A 24,936-nucleotide genomic window follows, 5' to 3' on the forward strand; every position below is an offset into this window, starting at 1 on the left:
AGATCCCAAGATATGATTTATATTATTCTCTAACATTCACAACTCATTGATTGATTTGTAAAAGCTTAGCAATAATCAATATTTAAAAGCGTAGCTTTTTTTAATCGTCAAGACCTCATCTTTATTAGAATCCATATTACCCATGAAACAAGAAAAAATATGAAAAAAAATCTCCCTTCATAATCTTTGTGAACACCACCAATTCTTGAAAGTTTTAGTTAGCTATTTGATGATATGCATCAACATTCCACTTCTACATACTTATAGGCGTTAGAGGTTTCCAAGATGAATCATTTCTTTTATTTGTTCTGTCAATCCACATAATAAGACCATCTAAAGAATGAAATAAGCTTGACCCACTATAGTAGAAATTCACACCATTACATTTCAATTAAAAAAAATAATACAAATCATCTTAATATGTTTTTTTTTCATAAAAAATCAAGTTATTATTACGAGCATTCTAAACAAATCGAAGTATACCAAAAAAGAATTAGAATATCCAGATTTAAATCCCCCACCTCTATTATTTTTAAACCTCACTTAATTGGGTGGAAGAAACCACTAATCTCAGTGATTATAATAATAATCACTTGATGATTCCATAGTTCGGTAATTTGCTTAGCACACGTGCAAGTTGCCATTAAAGGAACTTCCACTATCTTTATTCTTCAATTATACCTCCTTTCCCAAGACTGTACATGAAAAATCATTTTCATCGTAACAGGGTAATTCGGATATTAGTGTGGATGCATAGATGCTTTTACAATAACAAATAAGAGCACTAAACTATATATATTCACTGGATTCTCAGTTTACAATGTCATCTCACTCTGTCATGAGATTTGGATTCAAAACCTGACCACAAACGTCTTGACAGAGAGAGAAAAAAAGATGAATTAATAATTTTCTTATTTTCAAGGATTAGGTATTCTTAACCTTTTTTTAATGTATTAATATTAATCCCTTTTCAAATGTTCAACAAATCATCGGTACTGATTAAAAAAGAAAGAAAAAGACATGATCATCCATCACTAGAGCCAGCATCTCAATTATAGAAAAGATTATATCACACAAGTATCCATCACCCTGTTGATTTTTCTGCTAGCCGGCCCATAGGAGAATTTTATCAAGATCCCAACAATGTTCAATTATCTCTTTTTTTTATATAATTTTATGATTTATTGTTATTACTTTATATTAGTCTATTCCCTAGGACTATCATCTTTACAACCCATGTCCCTTTCTGATGTCCATGGTAGGTAAATGAAAACTGAAAAAGGTTGTAGATCGACGACTAAGATTATCATTTCTGCGTTGGCTGCCCCCGTAATGAAGAATGATGAAGATGACACTTCAAATTTGGGGCACAGGATTTTGGCTTCCCCACTCGGCGCACCCACCTGGTGGCTGGTGGGCCTTCGCTGCACCATTACAATGGTGGAGTTTCCACTTCTGTGGGTGTTTGTGAACATGATAAATTTTGTCTTTTTTAGAGTTTTGTTGGTTGAAAATATATTAAAATTTTATTTTTGATATTTAAAAATTTAAAAACATTAAAAAATAATTTAAAACAATAAAAAATCAAGTCTTAAAATAAAAAAAGTTTCAACCTCGCCCTGGCAGTGAATTGCCATGCATGACCAACATTAATGGTTGGTTTTCTTCTTCTTCTTCTTCTTCTTCACAATGGTGGAGTTTCCACCTTTGCATTTTTTAATCTAGGACGGGGAATTGCCACGCATTAATTACCAGAAATGGTTGCTTATCAAGTGATTGTGGAATCATATGGATTTATGCTGAGCCGGACTGCAAAATTCACTGCTTTGGGTACTTCTTAAAAGTTCAAATGATTTAAGAAAATAATAATAAAAAAAAAAGACTTACTAGATTTTTTATCGGTTCGACTGAGTCACAAAATAATCTAAATTTTAAATTATATTATATTATATTAGATTAATTTTTTTCTATTTATTATAAAATCCAAACCTTCAAAGCGATGTAAAGTTTAATAACAGGGATTTCACTAAGCATGCCTCCTAGAAATAGCAACTTTCAAACATGCAAACAACCATAACATATAACGTTCATTTACTGTGATTTATTAAATTCCAAGCTTTATTCTGTAACATTTGACCTAAACGAGTACATGTATATTAGCATTTAATCATTGTTTTTTATAAAATAAAAATTATGTAGTTAAAATAAAATGGATGAGACAACACAGAAAATAAAAATAAAATTGTATTTGATAATAACAAAGAAGAACACGATGAATATTTTTATATCATGTTTAGTTAATAACAAAGAAGAACACAATTGTTTTACCTTTGATATATATTATCACACTTACAGTGTCTTAAAATAATAATATATACAAATCATTGTGTTTGCTTTATTTATATAAGAATTCATTATTTTTTTTAATTAATTTAAAACAGTAATTTTTCCGCTCATCAAAATTAAGTTAAAATTTTTTTGGAATTATCATAAGGGAAGATAATTCATTGCTAAAATAGATGATATATTTAAATTATGATATTTTCTCTCTTCTCGCTTCTGATCACTTAATTTCTTTCTCTTATTTATATTTTTCATATTTTTTTTATAATTCTTGCTTTTATATTTTCTAATTTTCATATTTCAAATCTAATAATGAAATCAAGTTAATTAAAATCAATGATACATATTCAATTGTAAGTATAGAGATTGAAATATGAAACATTTAAAGAAATATTTGTGAGGAAAAAACTCACAAAAAAAAATTAACTTGATTTTATTTGTCTTTGTCCTCTTTATTTTTTTGAAGGAACAAAAGTTAATAGAGTAAAGCCTCGCATATTCTCTGAGAAATAATGTTCTGCCCTTTTAGCTAGCTTGGGTTCTAACACGCCCTGCAGATAAAGAGCATCACAGCTTAGAAATAAATCAATCTACAAACTGTTAAATCACCTTTGGCATGAGCAAAATGTAGACACAAAATTAAAATAGAGCCACTTAATCTCAGTAGTGAAAAGAATCATACTTGAGAAGCACTCTAGCAGCCTCTTAACACTCTATGCCACACGAAGATTATATCCAGGGCTGGAGGTCAAGGGATTCTTCGAGCCTGAGAACGCCAATAATAAGCTCGTGTTCTTTAGTGATCTACCAATCAAAAAGACTCGAGCTCGGTTTTGTCTGAATTTTCGTTGAAGAAGAAGAAGAAGATTTTCGCAAGGAAAGTAGCTAGCTATACGCTTCTGTATATTCAGCTTACTGAAGTAAAGACGTTAGTTAGTCAAAAATCCACAAAATCTAATATGGAATCGACTATTGATGAAATCTTAAGGAGGAATGAGCTCAGATTTTTAATGTATAATACTGCTGTAGGACTCAGGTTAACTACATACAAATTAACGCACCATGCATAAGCATTTATACAAGGCACTTGCTGAGGTAAATAAGACTTGGTTCAACTTACAACTCCTATTTGCTAAGATATTGTAAAGGTGGAATGAAGCCATGAAATTAAATGATGCTCGACTTACAACAAGCCCATCAGATAAACAGGACAAATACAGTCAGTATCACAGAAATAAAATGACCTTATGCAATCTGAAATTTTAGATGCAATCTGAAATTTTAGAGGTAGTCTTGCTTGAAAATATAGAATACAGCACATGGATCCGATCATCACCTTGCAGTTCATGCGCGTAAGGCAAGCATGGCTTGAAAGCAACATTCCTGATTGATCCAATATGCCGTTTTTCAGACCCAAATATTCATTTTCAATCAGCCTGCATGTGCAGAACAGTAAGATTCAGAGAGACCTAAATCTTTAAAAGAATTGGGATAATCTTTGTATCTAAGACAGAGCAGCCCAGCTAGTATGAAATAAGCAACAATCAGTTCTTGACAAGCATGCCTTCATAACAAGGATAGGGATAATCCTACAATAGAATGCATACAAAGGATATAGGAGCCTGAGGGCCACACACATCCATGGAAAAGATGCTTCTTTCAGGAAATTAAAGGGCCTGGAATAGAGCTGTTTGCATAGAATGCAGTATCAACTAATCAAGCCCAAAATTCTTAAGGCAGCATTTGGTTGTTATCTTGAGATAAAAGATACGAAGATAGTGAAGACAGAGAGGACATATCCTCCTCGTATACAAATAAGACATGCATGAAAACAAATTCCAATAAGCAGGTGCGATTATTGGAGAAATATGCCTACCATTTCGAAAGCCAGCAGGTTTGCGACTCCAACCCATCAAATACACCCATATAGATTGGAATGAACAGTTGAACACCATACGGAGCTTAATAAACCACCCTCTCTCATTTTAACAGAGAGAGGAAAAAGGAAAACAAAATCTGAAATTAAAACTGAAAATCCGAAATTAAACGGAAAGAATAAAAAAAATGAAACAAACAGTATCTCCTAGGATTTTTGAAGGCCTTCCCGATGTGAGCCAGCGAAGCAAGTTGTTCCTATAGAACAAGCCTGTAGAATCTCCTGGCAACTACAATAAGTGTTTTGCATGATAAGAACTCTTATTCGGCTTACACCTAGTATATAAATATGTGCACCAGGCTTTTCACATGGTCTAATTGCAACAAATTTATATCTTACTGTTCAGAACTCGTTATATTACATGATTCACTGAGGCGTAGCCCAGGCTGGGTTTGATTTTGAACTATCAAGGGAGTTCACCTTGTCAAACCTAAATGATCCAGTGAGTCAACTTGCAATCCAAGTAACCTAGTCAAAATCTAAGGTAAAACCTTGTTAATTTTATTTTTTTTATTCATTTTGTTTTTTTACTGTCCTTGTTTTGGACAAAAAAACAATAGAACTGAGTGAACCTGCCGACTTGAAAATTGACTTGCTCAACTTGTAATCTGAATCATGGCCCGGGCCAAGCCGGATCTTATAACTATACTTCTCTGCTGACAAGCACGAAGCTGTCTCCAAGAGTCCAAGTTATTCACCAAAGGAAAAGATAGACAACATTCAGATGTGGAAAGGAAGTTTCACATATGATCCTGGACATCAATAGTCAAACATTTGGAGGACTTTGATATATGCAAGATGGATCTCTCATCTTACAACACAGAGGGAAGAAGTGTCAGTCCAGAAACAATGTCAAAGAGCTTAATGAGATACCTATATTTGGTTTATATTGTTCTGTAAAAGAAACAAATCTAAAATTTTCTACTCGGGTCTCAAGGGCCTCGGATATTGAAATTAAAGACCCTACGAACCAGGCACGGAATCTACAGTAGTACAGAATTGATAAAACTTACTGGTATTGATTTTCAATCACAACGCTACATAAAGATTAAGAACAATTATTAAACAGAACCTGATGATCAATGCGAGCACCAAGTGGACAAATTCGACAAGGAGAGACCACCACTCTCACTTCTTCAGGACCTCTCCCAGCCATTGTAGGCTTACTATCCTTTATTTCATTAAGCTGAGAAACAAAAACCAAAAGAAAGCTCATCGCAGTGAGAGAAAAGCCAGCATCTTTTAGTCAAGAAATGCCCCACCATAAACTCAAATCAAGAACACAGCGACAAAAAGTAAATCCCATAAAAACTTTCTATTGGATCAAGGCGCAGGATTATCAATAAAAAAACAGAACTTTAAACAAAATTTAAGCAACCCCGTCAAAAGATAACACACATTGTGACAAAAAAAAATCGAGAATTTTACCTCATTCTCACTAGGCCAAGAAGAACCACTCATTGTCTTCAAGTTTTTTCTGGTTAAGATAATTGCCAATCAGAGGTTACTGGGTTTGGCTTCTTGGCCTCTGACTGGGAGAAATTATTTCTTCTCTTGGACCAAAGTCTGATCGAGAGAGATTGCCTGATCACTTGTGGATAAAACGACAAAGTAACTGATTGTTGCGATTTGAGTGGTCACATCATGTACATGGTTATTATCTTCCTGTTTTTTGAAGAAAACTAGAGAAGTAAACTTCAAGGATGAAAAAGATTTTTTTTTTATTGATAAATAAGATGAAAAGGAATTTAAATCGGTGACAAAAACTTTCTTAGCTACAACTTTGATTTGACTAAATCTTAATAATTTGTTTAAGAACAAAATTATTTATAGCTAAGCTCAAATACTTACATGTAAAAAATAAGTTTTTATGTTTATTTTGATACGATTCTTTTTTTAATCAAAATTTAATATTATTTTTAAATAGAATACTCAGGCTCATTTAATATATTTATGAACTTGTCATCATTCTATATTCAAATTTAAAATAATAATATATAAAGTAAATTTATAAGAACAATCATGGGGTATATTATAAGAATTGCATTTTGTAAGATTGATAGACAACAACATTTGATCTTGTCTTTTTTTTTTTTTTTTTTTGCTTTACATAAAAGCTAACAAGGGCATTATGAGCTTGTTGCCCATGACATGAAATCATTGAAAGGACACTAAAGGAACATATCTATGTTTGGTAAACAGAGAATCCACTCTCCAAACACTAGAAAAGTTGGACATGATAATCTCTATGTATAAATTTGTATATTATGGCAAAAAGATATGAGAAAACTTTGTATTATAGAAAAAGTGAGTTCACATTTATCCAAAGTGAAATGTCTCTCTTCAACTTCTATTTTTAAGACATTTTCGGATGATTGTATACAACTTTGAGGATGAACTTAATTAAGTCAAGAATACAAGGACTAGATTAATTATTTGAAGATTGGACAAAATCTCCAATTCCATTGGATTTAATTTTAACTAGTTTCTTTAATTTTAACTAGTTTATCAAATGAGCTTTTGATAATTATATTTATGATTAATTTATTTTAATATCAAACCACCGAATACGATAAATAACAAAAAAAAAGCTAAAACTAAAGGTATTTTTATTGAATACACACAATTTATTATTCACTACAATAATATAATTATATTTTTACCTTTCTCAAAAAAAAAAAACCAATAGCATTAATGTTGGGGTGTTATAGTCTTTTCAAACAGCCTATTAGCCATTTAAAAATTGATCATGGTATAAATATATTTTACCCCATAAGTTAGATTTTTTAAAATTGGATAAGAAGGGTACTTTTGTCTTTGTATTTTAAAAATACAGTAAAATGACACCTTTTCCTCTATAACCATTTTTTTCAGTTTGTTTTTACATAGTAAAATGACCTAATTAGATGTTGTTTGGTAATGTGATTGCGGGTGAGGTTCATCCACAATCACATATCTCAGTGTTTGGTAACAGAAAAAAAAGTGATTTTTATTGGTGGGACCCACCAATTTTCACTGCTGCCCCACAGTTTGAAAAAGCTGCATTTCGTGGTGATTTCCTCTTAACAGTGGAGCTTGCACTTCTTCACTAAAGTGAATAGATGTTTTTTTTATAAAAAAAAAACCAGTGTAATTAATTTATTTTACTTGCACTGTTCACGTGAACGTGAACTTCTAATTTTTTTTTTAAAAAAAAAATTTAGTTTAAGGTGAATTAAATTTACTCGTACTGTAATCTCAATTTTATTCCTGATAATATGTTACCTAATTTTATTGCACGCTCAAAAAATCATGAAAACTGTAGTTCTTGCCGAATGAATTTTGTACGTAATGAAATTGTAATTTTTTTTAAAAAAATTGAGTTTTACTCGAAAAACTAGTATTTAATATTATTTAATAACACTATATAAATTAGAAGGATATCGCATGATGACATAGTATTTGTGGAATTTAATTGCAATTCCAATTATGTTCTTGCCAGATCCGACCCAGTTAAAAAAAATTCAGTTTTTATTTTTATTTTAATTGTGTTTTATTTATTAAATTAGAAGAATATCGCTTGATGACGTAACAAAAAATTCAGTTTTTGTTGTTGCATGCTTAAGAAACCATGAAAAATATAGTTATTGTTGGATAGATTTCGTATGTGATGACATTGCATGTAGTTTAATGGAATAATAAATAAATTTTGATATCAATATTATTTATTTCATGATGTAATAATAGTAGTTAAATTTACAATATTTAAATTAAAAATATTTTTAATTATTTTATAACCTTAATTTGAAAAGCATTTTTTTAACCAAATACATTAAATTACTTTTTATCCAACCTCAATTTCAATCACAGTTTTAACCAAACATATATTTTTCCAAACCAACCTCAATTAAAAAGTACTTTTTATAAAACAACTTTTTTAAAACCACAACCACAACAGCAACTGCAATACCAAACACACTCTTATTCTACAAGTCAACTTTTTTAAAACTGGCTAGAAAGGGTATTTTTATCTTTATATTTTAAAAATACGATAAAATGACACTTTTACTCTTATAATAAAAAAAAATCAAAACATGTATTTACGAGTCTTTTGGTCTTTTTAACTTTTTTTTGTTATTTCAGTTTTTTAAAGGTCAATTTGATTTTTTTATACAAATTAATTATTAATTAAATGAAAAAAAAATATTGGTGTGTCTCAATTGCGTGCTAACACATGGGCGATGCTTGTGAAACCTTCTAATGACAAAAAATGCTCTTTTGTTGTGTCATTGAAAATATGGTCTTATACAGGGGCGAAAGGAAGGGGGGCAAGCAGGGGCCCGGGCCCCCCCTAAATGTTCTGCCCCTGTAATATATATATAAATCACACTTAATTACATAATTACAGTAATAATATATATATATATATATATATATATATATATATATATATATATTATTAGGTAATTAAGTGTGGATGAAGTTTTTTATTCTACAAAAGTGAGTTTTTTTTACTGTAATTAAGTGTAATTTTTCAATTTGATTTTTTAAAAAATTAATTTACATAGCCCTAATATAAATCCTGTAAATATATAATCATTACTTTGCGCAATAAATTCTGCAGCCGGTCAAAAACAAAAATAAAAATATAAATCATAAATAAAAATTTTCAACGGAAAAATTGAAGCAAAGCCATCAATTAATTTATTTTTCATCAAACAAAAAAAAATAATTTAAATTTAAAATCTATTTTTATTTTATTTTGAGATGTTTGTTAATAATTTGATGAGGTTTTTTTATATAATTCTACCATTTTTGCTTCATTTTTTTCTTAGATCTGCTAATTTTACCAATTTGTTTTTTGAATTCTTGTTATAATATTTTTTTAATTAATTAGATATATTTTATTAGTTTGTTTTGATTATACTTTGATTTTTTTATGTTTTGTTTTTAACAGAATCACCAAAATTATCAATTTTTTCTCACGATATATGTTTTGATTTTAGGTTGAACCATGAACAAAATAAGAAGAATTTGATTTTTTTTTCAAAAAAAAATATTGATAACTCGCAGCCTAGTGAACCAACTCCAATGTGTAATGTTAAAGTTATGATTGAGCAACTCCAATGCGCCTCAGTTTACAAAGAACCCACGTTGATTAGTGAGAATAGTTCTTTATTATTTTTTACTTTTTTTCAAAGTTTATTGAACAAAAATAATGCTTCGTTTTATCTAATGTTTCTTATATACTTTGTATGTTTATATTTGATAGATATAAAGACCAACAACATTAAATTGATGAATATATTATGAAGATGAAATTAACTTCGTTGCTTTGACTCAATTTGGTATTTCTTCGAACCTTTTTACTTTATACAAAGATTATTATATGTTTATAGTAAGTTATTTGAATAAAACTAAATTATACAGGTTTTTTTATAACTCATGTATAATATAATAAAATAAATATTATATTTTATTATATTAATTATGGCCCCCCCTAACAAATAATTCTAGCTCCGCCCCTGGTCTTATACTTCTTTTTTTGTTAATGCGATGTGTGTTAGAGGCGGTAGGATAATTTGTCACCAATGATATTTTTTTTCCATGTCTTCTCTCTTGAAAATCACAAGTTGATCATCTTTATTTTTAATATTTCAATTTCAATTTTTTTTTAATTTTTGTTCTTGACGTTTTATAAAAGTTTTATTTATTTTTAATTTCATCTTTAATCTCAATTTGTCATATATCTGTCATGTTAGCTTGGATTGACTCATGCTGTCTTTTTCTTATTATTTGTTTATTAATTTTATCCTTTCATATATTAATTGGTTGAAAATTGAACAACATTTTCTTTTTCGCTTGAAAAAAAGTTTTTTACTGAGTTATCATAGTCACTTCTTTGTTTTTAATTTTTTTATATGTTTATTATTATTGTATATTTCTTTATAATCTTATTAAAATAAAATATACTTATTTGACTGGTTAGATTATAACTCGAGTTATTAATTGTTTTTTAAAAAAAGATATGTTTTCCAAACTTAAACATTGTTTTTTCACAAGGAAAATAACGCTGATAAGCAAATGGCATACCTCTATATAGTATTCCACTAAATACCAATAATATATATATATATATATATATATATATATATATATATATATATATATAAGGAATTAAACCTCAAAACTCCTATTTGGAGGATTGAACTAGCAAACTTGGCAGGTAGTATAAATGTACAATTCGGGTTAGATTTTTGGTTGAATTGCACAAATTATGAAACTTGGAATTCATGACCTGATTTGGATCAGATTGTTTTAATTAAATTGGATAAAATATTGACCATTTCAAATCCAATTAAATTGTTAATGATTCAATTACCAATTTAAACTCGACCAGGAACAAAATACTATCACTTGATGACCTGACTACTCCGGCGCTTTTTCAAGTATCAAGTTTGATAATTACAATTAAACCTTTTTTTCAAAAGAAAAAAAAAGGGCAAATTAGTCCCAAGAAATAAAGCCAAATTCTCTTCAAATTATACTAATTAGCATCTCTCCAACTCTCCCACTCTCTCTCTCTCCAACTTGACACTAATCACTCTCACCTTTTCCATAACACCAACCCTCTCCCCTCCTCTCTCATCGACAATGAAGGTAAACAAGATCTGTCAGATTGTAAGGTTCAAGTTATTCATGCACCGTTGGAAGCTAAGGAGTCTTGGAAACAAGAAAAGCAGCCACCAAGAATCAGGCTCATTGACCAAGAAAACACCACCAGCTGGGTATCTTGCAGTTTATGTCGGGATGCAAGAAAAGAGGTTCCTGATACCTACAAGGTTTCTAAACCTGCCAGTTTTTGTTGGGTTGTTAAAGAAAACAGAAGAGGAGTTTGGGTTTCAATGTAATGGAGGACTTGTTTTGCTCTGTGAAGTTGAGTTTTTTGAAGAGGTTTTAAGGTTGTTAGAGAAAGATGAGACCAGATTTGGTAAGTTTGGTATGGAGGATTTTTTCAAGATTGTTTCTTGTGAAGTGGGTTTTGATTCTTGCAAGGAAACAACATCCAGTACTAGTCATGTTTTTACTCCATTGTTGGAGAAGGCTAGGGTTTAACTTCAACATCGCGGGTGCTCTTTTTTTCTATTTGGAGGTTTTTTTTTTTTTTTAAAGTTTTTGGGTACTTGTATATTTTTTTTCTTTCTCTAAAATAGAGAGTTTTTTTTTGGGCTCAAACCATCCTTGAGCCCATCATTCAATGGAGTTTGATGGGTTTCAATGAGATGTTGTTGAAGCTTGTTCCTTCCTCATTAATGTTTGGGGTTTTTCTGGCTATTAGGCTAGGCATCAATTTGTTTCGATGATGCCAATGCTGCTGATCTCTTACGATTTTGGGAGCATTAATGTGTTAAGACTGATGTTCTCCTAATGATGGTGATGATAAAATTTTAGATTAATAAACTGAAATTTTCTTGTGATTATTGTTCTGTTTTTTTCCCTTCTCCATTTAATTTACTGTTGTTTTACCTTCTTCCATGTCTATTATTGTTCAAGTTACAGATTCAAAACTTGATTGCTCTAAGCTTGGCGAGTCTTTAACAACTAATCCAATCCAAAATAGACCAATTTGCAAAGATTTTTAGAGAATTTTCTTATGCAATTTCAAGCGCAGTTTCTAGCCAATTCCTGAAGTTGGCTCTAGCTTTGGTTGTTGGCTCTAAAGCTGAATCTCAAAATTGCTGATGAAGATAACAGTCAGAGTCACATGGTAGCAGAGGTTCAGGAGACTCCAATCAGATTTGAGAATCAACTAGTAATTGATTAGAAAACAACAATCTTTCGAAGCTTAAAATAATGGGAAACTGTTCCGTGCTCTAGTCAATCACAGGCTTTGATTCTTCCATGAATATATTAAAGAACACCAAGCTGCCTTTTCTTACTGGTTTTTTCCCTTCCAGTGCTTATGATAACAGGTCATGAAAACTATTTTAAAAAATTCTTTCAAATACAGCCCGAACATACTAGTTGAAACCATAGCTTATTTTTATTTAAAATTAATATTTTTTAAGTATTTTTAGATCATTTTAATTTTAATATATGATATCAAAATAATTTTTTAAAAATAAAAAAAAATATTATTTTGATATATTTTTTTAGTAAGAAAACACTTTAAAAAATAAACACAATCATACTCTCAAATACCTTCTAAATTCTTCTATGAGAATCAACTTTGTAATTCATTGAGTCGAAAAGCGAGTTTAATTTTAAACTAATTTCAAAATTAATCTTGTAAAATTTGATCAAACTATACTAAGACCTCACCGCATCAATTCTAACAATTTTTTTGAATTGCTATCCGAAACGATATTGTTTTAAGATTGATCCAATATCTAGATTTGAAACCGGGTTAATCTTAATAATAATGTAATGAATGAATAAGATAATGAATTTTGAAAAATATACAGTGGGCCCCCAGCATGAGAAAATGTGGCCGTGAGTCATGAGATGCCCACTGTTTCCGGCTGTGATAGTTTTCTGATGCAAGAGAATCTTGTTTAAAGTGCCACGTACAATTGTACAAACCTTACACTTGTCTGTCCTTTCTTGTCATGCTTTGAATTATTATTATTTTTTAACCTCATGAACAAATAAATATATGCATGTTGCTCTTTATTATTTTCCCTTTCTGTGCTGTTTGTTTCTCACGTTGGACCTACATTTTAGTATAAATGTCTTCTTTATTTGGTCGTCTAAATTTGCTGACACATTCGTACACTAATTGTATGCTTCTCACCGTGTTCATTCTGGTCAAATGGCGTTAAAATTTGCTTATTATATTCTCAGTAATGCCGTACATGTTATTTTTATTTTTAAAGACGTTTTTTAATTAAAAATATATATATAAATAGTCTTTTTATATGAGGACATTAAAACTATTAAAAATTTAATATTTTAAAGATTAAAAAACAGATGAAACCACAAAATCAAACACTTCTCTCAAAAAAAAAAAACAAAAAGTTGTTTTTGAATCAAGCAAAGCAAATATTATATATAGTCATTGTTATCAAGGACGACGAAGGTGGTTCGAGGTTTCGGCGAAGATAATGAAATAATTCATTTTCTGGGCTGCGTTCAAATTCAAAAGAAATATTATAAAAAATTATAAATTATAAAAATTATTTTTAAAAAATTATTTGTTATGAATACATCAATTTAGTTTTCAATAGTTTGTCCAAATCAAACAAGAATCCAGTCCAATGCATCAAAGTCGCCTAAAGAATATATTCTAACCATCAAACATTAAAGTCAAATTGAAAATAATTTACAAGTAAATTTTTTATATTAACATCTGTTAGGTTTCTTTAAATATATATATACTTACCAGAAATTATAAATTAAATTTTTTTAGGAGTCTCAAATAGATTATGTTAGACAAATTTAAAGTTATTCAAGTTTATGTGAAAATTATTTAAAAATTATATTTTTTTTTTAGCTTTGAATATTTACTTCAAGACTGAGTTGTTATAAATCACAAGTCGTCCAACTATCTGATCTCTAACTGCAATCCACACGAACTATCAATAAAAGATCTCCTAAACACTTTTAAAAGAAAGAGATTGTTATAACTTAAACTGCCAACTCCTTTTTTTTTTTGTATTTTAGATATTTATGTTCTGTACTCTACTCATCTTTTTCACATCACATAAAATAAGAGACATGAAATTCTATTTATAGAGAAATCTAAAAACCCTATAAATATCAAAATATTAATTCGCCTATTAAATAATATCACATTTATTCTTTTAGGTTATTTTTAGAAATTTATTCAATCAAGTCCCTAGTTGATTTTTCTAAATCTAAAATTGTAATTCAATGTATACATTACACTCTAATCTTTAATTTCTGATAGTTATTTACAATCAAGTCACACTTGATTAAGCATTTCATTTTAATTTATGACTAGTGGTTCTTATGTATGTTATTAGGTCTTCTAATAAGTTTTTTCAAGTATATATCACAATCTTAAATAAAATAAAATTAAATAAATTAATTTATTATCAATTCAACAGTTGATTTATTTATATTTGAAGATTAAGTACAATATCTAGTAACATGTCATTATCTCTAAAATATTAGGAAATTAATTAGTAATTTGACTTAATCTTTTAGTGATCAATTTCTCAATATAATTACTATTCATTCATGGACAATGTTCTGATTTAAACATTATAGCATGGAGTGTATCTGCCATATCAAATCATGTTTGTTATCAACACCATATTTATTAATTCTTTGAATAACATTTAAAATTATTTTCAAATCTTATTCCACCTTATATAATAATTTACAGTCAATAGTATTTGATGAGAACATGTAAAATATTTTTTCTAATTCATCAAGAGTAATGAATCATCTCTTAATTATTTAAATACATTTATATAGTTCATATTATACTTAATATTTGTTTATATGTTACCCTTAATGAAGGTAACATGTAGCAGGATCAAAAGATTCAACACACTATATTTTTATTATAGAATTTTTAAAATTCAATTTCATTTAATAAAAACAAATTTAGAAATTGATACAAATTGATACCAAGTCAGAATAAAATAGAATAACACACTATAAATAACTAAAATTGTATCGTTTATGCGTTAAATATCATAAGTTTTTTGCTAACTTCATGAACTCATTCAACATTCCATGCCCAAAATAATGGTCAGAATTTTATGAAATAAAATAAACAAAATAGAAATAATGCCTGCTGTCGGTGTTTGGCAATGAAAATTGACTAGAATATATAGCGATATCAAGACAGTCTAGAAGAGGACGACGGGGTTGAAAATTGTTTTCTATCTATTTCAATAAAAAGTAATAGACAAATAATCTTAGAAAATAACATGTAGTAATCGCAAATTATATTAAAAAAAAAATTCAACATTGACATGAACTTCCATTGTCAACTTCAGGTCAAGGAGGATACAAAATAGCAAAATCAAGTTATTTTCATCAAAAGTGGCGAATTTGATTTATTAGAAATAACATCAATTAATGAGATTTTTAATGTTTTGGTTGAATTTAATTGATTTAAATTATAAGAAAGATAAAAAGAAAGGAACTTTGGCTTTAATGTTACTGGTAAAATTTTATTAGAAAAATAAAAAAACGAGTTCATTTATTAGAAATAAAAATAAAATTTTTATTTGAAAAAAAACTCATGATCAAGATATCATCATAATTATTTCTCATAAAAAATCAACACCATAATTTATAATAGCCATCTTGATATTTTATATTTGTGATGATTTAATTGTAGATATTGATTTTATTTCATTCAAATTAAAAAATTATCACACAAAAGTTATATTGTTAACTAAAAAAAAAACCATTATATTAGATTTATAATAAAAAGAGATTAGGCTTGATTGACACGGCCTAATGGCCAATATTTAAATGTCAACCCAACAAAATATGGCCCATAAGACTATAAGAGTTAGAATTAATTCCAACCCATCCTCATTTAATTCACTTGTTCAACAAATTTATCCCAATTCCCAGGCATATTAAAGGTTTATATAATAATAATAATAATAATAATAATAATAACAAGCATATTAAATTATTAAATCAGCATTCAAAACTGGAATTGTTCACCACCAAAATGAAAAAAATATCCTCACTTAACAAAAATTTGGATTGAGATTAGTTTAATAATTAAATAATAAAGAGAAGATTTAAAATCTCAAGTACGAGTTATATATCTATATATTAGATTAACTTTAAGAAAGAAAAAAAACTCTAAAATTTGATTTTAAACAAGACAGATTTTATAAATAAGTATGAATATAAAAGATATAATATTTTTATTAAATATGAAGATATATTAGGCTATATAATCATGTTATCGATTTCCATATCAACTTATAAGGAGTTTAGTGTAATTTCTTTGTTTGTAATTCATTTTATAAATATCTTTCTACCCTAATGAATTTAAGGGGAAAACAATTCTCTAGCATTACATTACAACATTCAAATAACATTTTCCTGAGCATATGTAGGCTATGATGATATTACGAATATTTTTTTTAAGAGTTATAATATTTTTTTTATACCCAGCTCCAAATCTTTTAGAAAAGTCAAAAACATGTAATTCATAGATGAAATCAATTTATTTATAAGAAAATAAATATAACTTTTTTTTATATGTTTTTAGCCGAATAAAAAAATTTAGAATGATTCATTTTTAAATAGAATTGATACATGATTCAATTCAATATGGGATGTAAAACATTTTGTTTTTTTACTATTTTTTTTGGAAATCATAATATTTTATATTTGAACTTGAGATTATAAGTGTGTGTTTAAAGAAATTTTTAAAATATATTTTGTTCAAGAATATATCGAGATATTTTTTTTCAACATTAACATATTAAAATTATTAAAAAAATAATTTTTTTTTTTAAAAATAATATACTCTTTAAAAAATATTTAAAATGAGAAATATTATGTTTTTTTAAGAGCCTACTTGGTAAATTATTTTTTATTTGAAAATATTTTAAAATAATATATTTTTATTTTTTAAAATTTATTTTTGATATAGTATATCAAAACAATATGAAAATATAAAAAAATAATTTAAAATAAAAAAATAAATTTAATTTTTTTAAAAAATAATTTTTAAACACAAAAAAAATACATACCGGTTTAGATAACTGAAATTTAAATATTTTTTTTTTAAAACTATTAAGCAATAATATTAATGCACCAAAATCAAGTTAATCAATTTTCAGAAAGTACCTGAAGATTCCTCAAAAAGTGACCAAATCTAGAAAACACGAGGAACGCCACTTGTTCGAGATCAGATACCACGTCATGTGAACTTCAAACCAAAATGTACGGATGATTGCCTCTCAGCACAATCAACCAGCGCTTGCAGTAGCAGCAACAGCTCTCTCCCCCTCTGGCTGCAAAATATGAACTCACTTCACTCTACTTCACACTCAGTACATGTCCTCAAATTCATTTCCCAGTTCCGAAGTACCCCGAAATTCTGTCTTTTGAAAAGAAATGTCACTTCCAATTTAGAAAACTTTGGCAGTAACCTTTTTAGTAATTCAACGGCATCGATTTCCATTAAAGCAGCAAGAGATGGGGTGAATACAGCTGTGGTGGTGGAGGAGGAGGGGCCTAAATTGAGAAAGTTTCAGGTTTTTGAAGGCCATCCCGCACCATTTGGTGCCACAGTTCGTGATGGTGGTGTCAATTTCGCTATATTTTCTGCCAATGCAGTTTCTGCTACTCTTTGCTTGATTTCTCTCTCTGATTTGCCTGAGGTTGGTTGATATTCAAAACCATTTCTTGGCTGTTGATAGTTGCTTAGTTGTTTGTCTAAAGTTCATATTTTTAATGGTGATGGAAACCAATTTTGATTCTTGATTATAGGTTTATAATTGCTTTAAAAGTTCACAGTTTTGTGGAGTTGGAGACTACCCTTTTGATTCTTGATTTGAAGTTCACATTCTTAATGAGTTTTCGCAGTGAATAAATAGTAGAGGGTAGTTTAACATGACTATAGCAGTGGTGTCTTTTTGGGTAGTTGTTTTCATGGTTCAATGCCTAATGTTGTGCCCTTTTGAGGGTATCCCGAATGATTAATGTTGCCATTTGTTGATGCAGAATAGAGTGACTGAGCAGTTTTTTCTTGATCCATTGACCAGCAAGACTGGGGATGTTTGGCATGTGCATTTGAAAGGAGATTTTAAAGATATGCTCTATGGATACAAGTTTGATGGCAGCTTTTCTTCTGAAGAAGGACATTACTATGACCCCTCTCAGATTGTATTGGACCCGTATGCAAAAGTTAGTTTCTTCCTTTACCTTTTATTCATTTGGTATTGTTCATAACGTTTTGCTTTTAGTTTAGTTATAAGCAAATAACTATGAACTCTGATAAATTAGTCATTTGTCTAGGCAGTCATTAGCAGAGGGAATTTTGGTGTTTTAGGGTCTGATGATAATTGCTGGCCTCAAATGGCCTGCATGATACCTCCTGCAGATGATAAGGTATTTGAGGCTTAATTCTCTTCCTTTATGTGTATATTTGGGATGCCTTATTTATCCAAAGGGGACTATCTTATTAGCGTGGAATTGTATTATTATAGACTCTCTTGAAGGCAGAAAATCTGCCAAATTTGAAAATGACTTCCACTTGTATTTTGGTATCTGTTTCATACTACTTGTTTTGACTGTTGCTCTAAGTTTAGTATATGTATTTGGCCGTTTTATGTTTTCAGTTTGATTGGGAGGGAGATTCACTGTTGAAGTATCCACAGAGAGATCTAATAATATATGAAATGCATGTTCGTGGGTTTACACAGCATGAATCAAGTAGGACTGAATTCCCTGGTACATACCTTGGTGTAGTGGAGAAGCTTGATCATTTGAAGGTATGTTTGGAGCACTTCTTTTATTATCTTATGAGCAGTTCTCGGTATTTGTTTTAAGAAAAAACTTCATTCATAATTGCAAATAATCCTCATTTTGGTTGTTTTTGATTATAACAAAGTAATGGACTTGGAAATTCTTCATGTATTGCATTTTGAATCATCCCTTTTGTATGATCCTCCAGATATATTAAATGTCTAATGTGTTGCTGAAGCAGTTTTTGTTTTATTGAAGCCACCGGAGATTGTGCGATCATGAATAATCTATAGCTGCATGCTCTTATTAACCATTTACTGATTTTTCAGGAACTTGGTGTCAACTGCATAGAGTTAATGCCATGCCATGAATTCAACGAGCTTGAGTATTACAGTTACAATTCTGTCTTGGGTGATTATAAGTACGATAATTTCCCTCTTGCCAGTAACTTTCATTGCTGTATTATCCAAGATTATTTGGTCATGAATATTTTCTAGAAGATCTATGTTGTCTTTTATAGAACTGAACAAGCTCCTAAATGGTCCTTGTATGGAAAATTTCATATCTGGAGTTCATAAAGATCTCTGAAAAGATTCTTCTTTGCCTGTCGCATCTGAAAGCTTACTGGTCAAAGATTTTTTAGTTTATTAAAAATGATAAATCATGGTGACATTACAGGTGTCTACCTTATTCTCCCTTTTTGTAATTTTTTCGTGTCTCTCATAACTGTTTCTTTCGCCCATCCAAAAATAAAATGATGATTTTGATGATTCCTATTTGGTAAATGATGAAATATGATGATGCTTTCAACTTCATGAACTTTAGAATTTTAGAAACAATGTAATGGTGCATTACATTTCTTATGATCTTATGCATTAGTTCCTCTCCAGGGTTAATTTTTGGGGGTATTCTACTGTCAATTACTTTTCTCCTATGACAAGATACTCATCTGCTGGCACACGTAACTGTGGCCATGATGCAATTAATGAATTCAAGCTTCTAGTTAGAGAAGCACATAAACGAGGAATTGAGGTGACAACTTGCTGCACTATGATATAGCATGTCTTTGATGAGCTTTTCTGAAAATTAGTTTCTGATTTTACTCGAGCAGGTGTTCATGGATGTTGTTTTCAATCACACAGCAGAAGGAAATGAGAAAGGTCCCATTCTATCTTTCAAAGGAGTTGATAATAGTGTCTATTACATGCTTGCTCCTAAGGTATAGTTCTTGATGTTAAAGCAATTCAATTCTTGTCTTAGATAAAATTTTGAAATATGTTAGAAAAAGATACTGACATGTAGCTGCTATATGTTAATTTCCTCTTGTGGAAGAAAAACATGCTTCTGATATCCCAAGATTGTCTGTATTTCAATTTGTTCAGATTTATGGTGAGATATTCCAATACTCGTGTGATTGTTGTGAGCTAAGTTTTACTTTATGCTATTACAGGGAGAGTTCTATAATTATTCAGGTTGTGGGAACACATTCAATTGCAACCATCCTGTCGTGCGTCAATTTATTTTGGACTGCTTAAGGTAGATGCACATGAGTTCTCTATTCTGAAAAAGCAAATTTATACAGGTTGTGAGAACACATTCAATTGCAAGCATTCTGTTGCATGTCAATTTATGGCTGATGTGAAAAAGCAAAATGGACAAACTAGGAAGAGTGATATTTATTGGCATTGTTATGTTTCTTGATTGCAACTCATCCCTTGAATTTTGTTTCGGACATAAGAAAAAACCTTGGCTCAAACTATAAGTTAATTATATCACATGTTATTGTTTATTGCAGCTTTATGCCTAGGCTCCTTGAAAATGTTGTGTTTTAGTGCACCTTCAGCTTTTTAAACACCCATCACTAGGATAAGAATAAGGATTTCATTGCACGTGAGGTTTTTGTGGTGAGGCATTCTAGACTTGGTTTGCTCTTATTCAAGGGTGTTTGAGGTTCAATTCGCTGTTAAATAAATTCAGATGCCTGAAGGTCTATGAGGCCATTGAAATAGCCTCAGGGGCTAGATTAAAGGAGTTTTCCTAAAATCCAAAGTTTTTTTACCTTTTTCAGTTGATAATGCTTTTCACCAAATGGCATATATCGAGAGCCCTTTTTTTTCATCCCTCCTGTGTCTGTGGGTGAAAGGATTGTATGCCAGCTCTTAATGACATGTATGCCATCATGTCATTCTTGATTGGTTGCCTTATATTTTTTATTTGATTGCACTGTGGGTTTCTCTCACATTTGTTATTCTTTAAATGCATTTCCTCCTCTACTGTGGTGTGAGCAATTCTCTAATTCATTTCTTTCTTTCAGATATTGGGTGATTGAGATGCATGTAGATGGCTTCCGCTTTGACCTTGGTTCTATCATGACTCGAAGTAGTAGGTTGTAGCCAATTTGTCACCCAGATCATATTCTTGTTCATTTGTGTTGAAGACTGGATGTTTCAGTTTTTATGCTGATGAACCTTTTCTTTTCTTGACCAGTCTCTGGGATGCAGTTAATGTTTTTGGGAGTCCAATAGAAGGCGACTTGCTGACAACTGGTACTCCTCTTGGCAGCCCACCATTGATTGAAATGATGAGTAATGATCCCATACTCCGTGATGTTAAGGTACTTGTCTTTGATTTCTTTCTCCATGCTCCCCTGGAAGTGTTCTCTGATCAGTGAAGCTCACTGCATCGGTTTAAATTCTCTTATAATGTCTTGAGTAGCTTATAGCTGAAGCATGGGATGCCGGAGGATTGTATCAAGTTGGCATGTTTCCTCATTGGCATATTTGGTCAGAATGGAATGGAAAGGTTAGTGTGAATTTTACATTGCCAATTCTATCATTCCAACTGGTGACTCAGTGTCCTCAATGCGATGCTGCATGAATACCCAAATGCATCAGCAGTCTATGATACCCCTCCTGTCCTTTTCACCTTGTTATTAAGAGAGAAAAGGAAGAAAAGGTTTAGCAACTATTGCATTTTCATTTCTATTTCTATGGGGTTTCTGCCTGTTTTGATTTAAAATCTACTTTTTTTTTTCTAGTATCGAGACATTGTGCGGCAGTTCATTAAGGGTACAGATGGTTTTTCTGGGGCTTTTGCTGAATGCCTCTGTGGGAGCCCAGATTTATACCAGGTGTGTCTTTAGTCTCTCTTTGCCCTGGTCTCATATCTGTCAACATTTTATTGGATAGTTTTAATATTGTATACTATTTTGAGCCTTTTCCTTTATTCATTTGTGCAATTACTTTTTTGCTTTTGTACTCGAATGTCAAACTTGTACAGCACTATTTATAGAATGAGAAATGATTTATATGATAAAATTGGGCAGACGAATATGATTATATGACATGAAAAGAGACAATGACTGAATGTAATTAACTACTACTTCGTGACCTACAATGACTGAATGTAATTAACTACTACTTCGTAACCTCTTATTTCAAATGTCTTCTTCATGTAACCAATTTCATGAAGTGTACCAGCACTCATATATTCTTGGTCTAGTTACCTGAACCATTCAATGCACTCACCTTACTTGGCTGATATATAATGATATATGTGCTGGAATGTCCAATGGGAAATCTACTAAATATGGACTAGCCTGACACTGACATTTGATGCAACATAAGATAGATTCTAATGCCTGGAGCATGATCTGCTCTATGATCCATTTAAGCATGCTACTGTAATTTGTGCTTTCTAAATGAATCAATGGATCAGAAAGGAGGAAGGAAACCATGGAACAGCATTAACTTTGTATGCGCGCACGATGGTTTTACTTTGGCTGATTTAGTGACATATAACGAGAAGCATAACTTGGCAAATGGAGAAGACAACAATGATGGAGAAAATCACAACAATAGCTGGAATTGTGGACAGGTATTTACTCTGAGAAAAGTACACTATGCTTTTTATCTAGAGTCCTTTATGCTTGTTCTTGGGTTTTGTCTGAGCCATGTCTTGTGTAATTTATGTGGGAATTCACCAGTAAATGAGGTTTAGGGCATGCAGAGACCACTATAATTTGTTTAACTCGCATACATGTTAATTCACATTGAATTAAGCATTCATTTCTTGCTGTATTAACTATTATGGGAGCAACATGACAAAATGATTAAATTTTGCAAGACAACTCATTGTGTTACTTAAACTCTTGTTCTCAAGTTTTGTGATAGGAAATCATTGTTTTTCCAAGTAGTAGCATTAGATTATTGAAGCACATCATGGTTTATGTGGATTCATTTTTTTTCTTCAAAATGATTTCGTAGGAGGGTGAATTAGCCAGCATTTCAGTGAAGAAATTGCGAAAACGGCAAATGCGAAATTTCTTTATGTGTCTTATGGTTTCTCAAGTAAGGGTCAAATTCTACTCTTGTTCTTGCATCTACAAATCTTTTAGCTTGGTGGTTTCACAACTGAGACTTATTTTATCTGACCAGGGTGTTCCAATGATACACATGGGTGATGAATATGGTCACACAAAAGGGGGCAACAACAATACATATTGCCATGACAACCATGTAACTTTCCACACCCAGCCACTGATCAGATCCTCTTTTGAATCGTACTGTTGATTATGTTCACTGTTTGTCTGCTACAATGCAGATCAACTATTTCCAGTGGGACAAGAAGGAAGAATCCGCATCAGACTTATTTAGATTTTGCCGCCTCATGACCAAGTTCCGCCAGTGAGTATCTGCTTGATGTGAACTCTTCTTATGCAGTTTGCCATTTTGCTCTCCCGTTTGTCTCCCAAGTTCCATCTTATATGAGTAGTCAACTTGCAGTGAATGTGAGTCCCTTGGCTTGAATGACTTCCCAACAGCAGAGAGGCTGCAATGGCATGGTCATGCTCCTGGAACACCAGATTGGTCAGAAACAAGCCGTTTTGTGGCCTTTACACTGGTATGCTTCTCACTGCAACTAGCATGCCATTTCTCGTGAGACATGCTGGAGATGTGATTGAGCAAGAAAAAAGAAAATATTGATATTGGCTGATAGCAACAAACATGTGCTTGATGGCCTTAAGTTGAACTTATTAGACCCCAAAGGCGAGGCTTGTGAAAATAAACACAACCAATGACATGGGAGGAAGATGAAACAAGGAATGATTACTGAAATGATTCCTACTCTTCCAAGGTTTCCATGTAAATCATAGGTTGTACCAGCTGTGACTTTTACACCCAGAATGAGCGGATTATGAATACTGTTTCTGTGTTTGATCACAACCTTCTTTGTATCACACTCTCTTGCCTTTTTACTCCCTCAAACCAGTTTATGCGTCAATGTTCCTCATCTTATCTTCAATTATGGGTGCCTTGCTCTTGATTAATTACCACTTCTTGTTATGGTTTGAGCCAGATTGACTCGGTGAAGCATGAGATCTACATCGCCTTCAATGCTAGCCACTTGCCAGTTACCATCACACTCCCAGAACGGCCAGCATACAGATGGGAGCCCCTGGTAGACACTGGCAAGCCTGCACCATTTGATTTCCTTTCTGGTGACTTACCTGAAAGGGACACAGCAATGAAACAGTATTCTCACTTCCTAGAGGCCAATTTGTATCCTATGCTCAGTTATTCTTCTATCATCCTTGTACTCTCGCCTGTCGACAATGCTTAGCTCTCGAAACCCAGAACCAGCCACTTTGTATGTAACTTGTATTGTATGAAAGTTCAGAGAAGCCATGAAAGAAATGAAAAGAAGTTTAGTTGTATGTCAGATATAGTTTGGGGCAATGAATGTTTCCCCTAGAAGCTGTATGTTTGCTTAGAGATGGTTTAGAAGTTGGCATATGAAAGTTTTGAAGAATTTTCATTGCAACAAGCTTGTGATTTGTTCACACCAGTAATGTTTATACAAAGCTGACAAGAATCTTTTTGAAGGCAACCAAGCCTGGATTTGTTTGATCATTTCAACTTCCATATGCTTGAATTTCATTGTTATTGGTTGATTTTTTTTTTTTATTAACATGAGTGTCCGAGCTAGCTTGCGTGTATCTCGACTAATATCACGGGTCTTGAAATTAATGACCATGTAAACTTTCAGTAATTATTATATTAGCAATCACAGGGCTTGAATTTAAGACCATAGAAAAAATAAATCTCTTGGTCCAAATTTATTTTTAATATTGCTGATAGTGGTTACTATTTTTTTAAATACAGATTAGGTTTTAAATTAAATGAAAAATATATTGATCCAAAAACCTGATATATCCTATAAAATCTGTTCTAAATTCAAAGTCAATATTGACA

General features: G+C 30.9%; 2 protein-coding genes and 1 long non-coding RNA gene across 8 annotated transcripts; 2 read left to right on the top strand and 1 right to left on the bottom strand.

Moving 5' to 3' along the window:
• Positions 1-2,666: 2,666 nt before the first annotated feature.
• On the bottom strand, positions 2,667-5,968 carry LOC133674143 (uncharacterized). 3 transcript variants are annotated; one of them, XR_009835146.1, is made up of 6 exons: positions 5,708-5,968; positions 4,641-5,465; positions 4,220-4,508; positions 3,680-3,779; positions 3,026-3,258; positions 2,667-2,894 (listed from the first exon to the last, which is right to left on the bottom strand). It is a non-coding gene; the product is annotated as an uncharacterized LOC133674143 (long non-coding RNA). The 3 variants fall into 3 exon arrangements; XR_009835147.1 differs by having other exon boundaries at positions 5,352-5,465; positions 5,708-5,957; XR_009835145.1 differs by having other exon boundaries at positions 4,220-5,465; positions 5,708-5,966.
• Positions 5,969-10,912: 4,944 nt separating this feature from the next.
• LOC133674005 (auxin-responsive protein SAUR24-like) lies at positions 10,913-11,374 on the top strand. The gene has a single exon (XM_062094968.1). It carries the CDS (start codon positions 10,913-10,915, stop codon positions 11,372-11,374), a length of 462 nt encoding a protein of 153 aa, XP_061950952.1.
• Positions 11,375-17,075: 5,701 nt separating this feature from the next.
• On the top strand, positions 17,076-24,594 carry LOC133674825 (isoamylase 1, chloroplastic-like). 4 transcript variants are annotated; one of them, XR_009835276.1, is made up of 18 exons: positions 17,076-17,595; positions 17,939-18,121; positions 18,233-18,325; positions 18,556-18,708; positions 19,012-19,103; positions 19,573-19,714; positions 19,794-19,901; positions 20,133-20,218; positions 20,997-21,068; positions 21,170-21,296; positions 21,398-21,484; positions 21,720-21,812; positions 22,400-22,558; positions 22,948-23,031; positions 23,119-23,199; positions 23,285-23,367; positions 23,456-23,584; positions 24,041-24,181. XR_009835276.1 is itself a non-coding variant. In XM_062096087.1 (18 exons), exons 1-18 carry the CDS (start codon positions 17,236-17,238, stop codon positions 24,302-24,304), a joined length of 2,385 nt encoding a protein of 794 aa, XP_061952071.1. In that variant the 5' UTR covers positions 17,078-17,235; the 3' UTR covers positions 24,305-24,594. The 4 variants fall into 4 exon arrangements, 3 of the variants coding, with proteins under 3 accessions (XP_061952072.1, XP_061952071.1, XP_061952073.1); XM_062096087.1 differs by having other exon boundaries at positions 17,078-17,595; positions 23,467-23,584; positions 24,041-24,594; XM_062096089.1 differs by having other exon boundaries at positions 17,454-17,595; positions 17,944-18,121; positions 23,467-23,584; positions 24,041-24,594.
• Positions 24,595-24,936: the final 342 nt, after the last annotated feature.

This window comes from Populus nigra, chromosome 15, assembly GCF_951802175.1.
Source record: "Populus nigra chromosome 15, ddPopNigr1.1, whole genome shotgun sequence".
NCBI classification, from domain to species: Eukaryota; Viridiplantae; Streptophyta; class Magnoliopsida; order Malpighiales; family Salicaceae; genus Populus; species Populus nigra.